The sequence below is a fragment of the Poromitra crassiceps genome (assembly GCF_964638095.1).
Source record: "Poromitra crassiceps genome assembly, chromosome: 11".
Lineage (NCBI taxonomy): Eukaryota > Metazoa > Chordata > Actinopteri > Beryciformes > Melamphaidae > Poromitra > Poromitra crassiceps.
The window spans coordinates 34,368,516-34,370,590 of record NC_139643.1 but is presented as its reverse complement, the minus strand read 5'-3'; the positions used below and the strand labels follow the sequence as shown (position 1 = coordinate 34,370,590).

At 44.1% G+C, this 2,075-nt stretch overlaps 1 protein-coding gene across 1 annotated transcript in view; it reads right to left on the bottom strand.

Moving 5' to 3' along the window:
* Positions 1-540: 540 nt before the first annotated feature.
* The window catches only part of LOC310784752 (integrin beta-8-like), a gene marked incomplete at both ends in the record, with an annotated part of 23,071 nt that continues 21,536 nt past the window's right edge, over positions 541-2,075 (bottom strand). Inside the window, 2 exons of the mRNA XM_083645787.1 lie at positions 541-666; positions 1,586-1,749. Of these exons, the coding sequence (XP_083501913.1) occupies positions 541-666; positions 1,586-1,749 (290 nt within the window). The remainder of the gene's footprint in view (positions 667-1,585; positions 1,750-2,075) is intronic.

Sequence of the window (2,075 nt, the reverse complement as noted above, 5' to 3'; positions counted from 1 at the left end):
TATATATGCATATACCTACCCTAACCCAACCCCCCCCCCCCCACACACACACACACATACATACATACACACATACATACATACATACATACATACATACAGTACATACTGTACATGCACACACACACACAAGCACACACACAATTTAGAGCAGTAATGCATGGCTAAAAAGTGAGGAATGGCCACGTGGTACCCTGTAAAAGAAGTAGCCTCCCTGCTGCAACAGAGGAAGAAGAGGAGGTGACGTGTGCTCTCCCTCTCCTCATCTCATCCTCTACCATTTGCAGGATGGCCATACTCACACAGTCTATGGGAGTTTGCTCAATGGCATTTCAGTTCATACGATTTAGACATGATTCCATGGCGCCCTCATCGTTTAGTTTACCACTTTACAAAGTCACAAGGTAGAGCTACTAGAGCTGCTGCGAGCTATGTGAAGGTTAGAGGCAGGAAGAAGGGATTTGCCCAACTCTCCTTCTATAGGTCTCTATTGCTACTGACTTCCTCCTGACCTTGAGCCTCACCTTTGACCTCGACCTATCACTGCCAGGGGTCGTTGAAGGGCATCTTGGGAACCTGGACGTGCATCTCTACGGGGCGGTCAGTTGGGTGGTCCCTCCTGTAGGTAACCGTCTTCTCATTGGTTGTAGGAATGTATGACAGGTCCTAAAGGGGGACAGAAATACACAATCAGTAACACACACACAAACAAACATAAACACTCCCTCGTTTCCCATTGGGTGTTCAGAGAGGGTCAACATCAGAGGAACAGGCTGAGTGTGTGTTATATAACAGAATCTGGCAGGGAATATTTTCAGCTTTACGACACTTGAAACACTCACAGATGATAGTAAATATTTACCGGAGAGTATAATATTACTGCAACATTAGAAGGGAATTCTGCTCAATTTAAGAATTCAAATTAGTTTTCCAAAGCGTTATATCAATATTTACAGAGACTATAATCTGTGATGTCATCAAGATGATCAACCCAATTTCATCAACAATGAACGGGAACTTTTACAATCAAACAAGACTTTTCCAAATGGGGATAATCAATCTAATCCAGAATAGGCTCTCATATCCCCAGAAAATCACACACTCACTTTTCCCAGCTTTCTCAATGAATTCTCAGTGGTGCTGTACATCACTGTAATGACACAGATCTGCTTACTCTAGAGACACTGAGTTGGGAGCTGAGAGGAAATGTAAAATACAGCTGTACCACTGACAGCATCTTTTTCTGTCTTAGTACATGAAGAATCTTAATTTAGATTTTTCTTTTAACCTAGATTGAGAGATGTTTATATAGCTTTTTTTTTATCATTTCATCTCATAAACTTGGTGGTCCATGGAAAGATTCAGTGTCAGAATTTTCAAGTATATGATTGTGAAACTGAAGGGAGAAATATGGTTTGATGGGCTGATTAGCTGACATGCTCATCCAGAACAATTTAAGGTGAATAAGCTGGTAGAAGTTATAGGACAATTTGACAGGACAGACTGAGACGCATGCTGAGACAGAAGTGATATATATGAGTGGTGGAACTCTCCGTTCAGCCTCAGAGTACCTCTGTGAACTCACCTTGCCAGTGGGGTGGTAGCCTCCATCCTCAACGGCGCCCCCTGCTGTCCAGCCTCTCTTCTGCAGTATCAGCCTGGACACAGCCACCACCACCAGCCCGCACAGCACCGTCAGAGCACACACACACAGGAAGGTCCCGACCAGACGACTGTTGCTCGCGCACTCTGTGGACACACCATAGAGCTAAACAGTCGCGTGATGTCTCCTGCCCCGGGAGAGAGTTCCCCATTCATTTTCTCCATAGACATTTAGAAAAATCCATATACAACAAGTTTTAAGACTGGAACCAAGCCAACCAGCGACCTACTGAATCATGAGTGACTATAAAGCATTTCACTTGGAGCAAAAACAAAAAAATTAAGAAAAAAATACCCCCCCCCCCCCCCCACCGTCTTTATTTTTTGTTCCAGGGCAGGAGACGTCACGTGACTGTTCAGCTCTATAGAGTGGATACAAATATGGACATAGCCACCCATCGGGTTATGGAGTC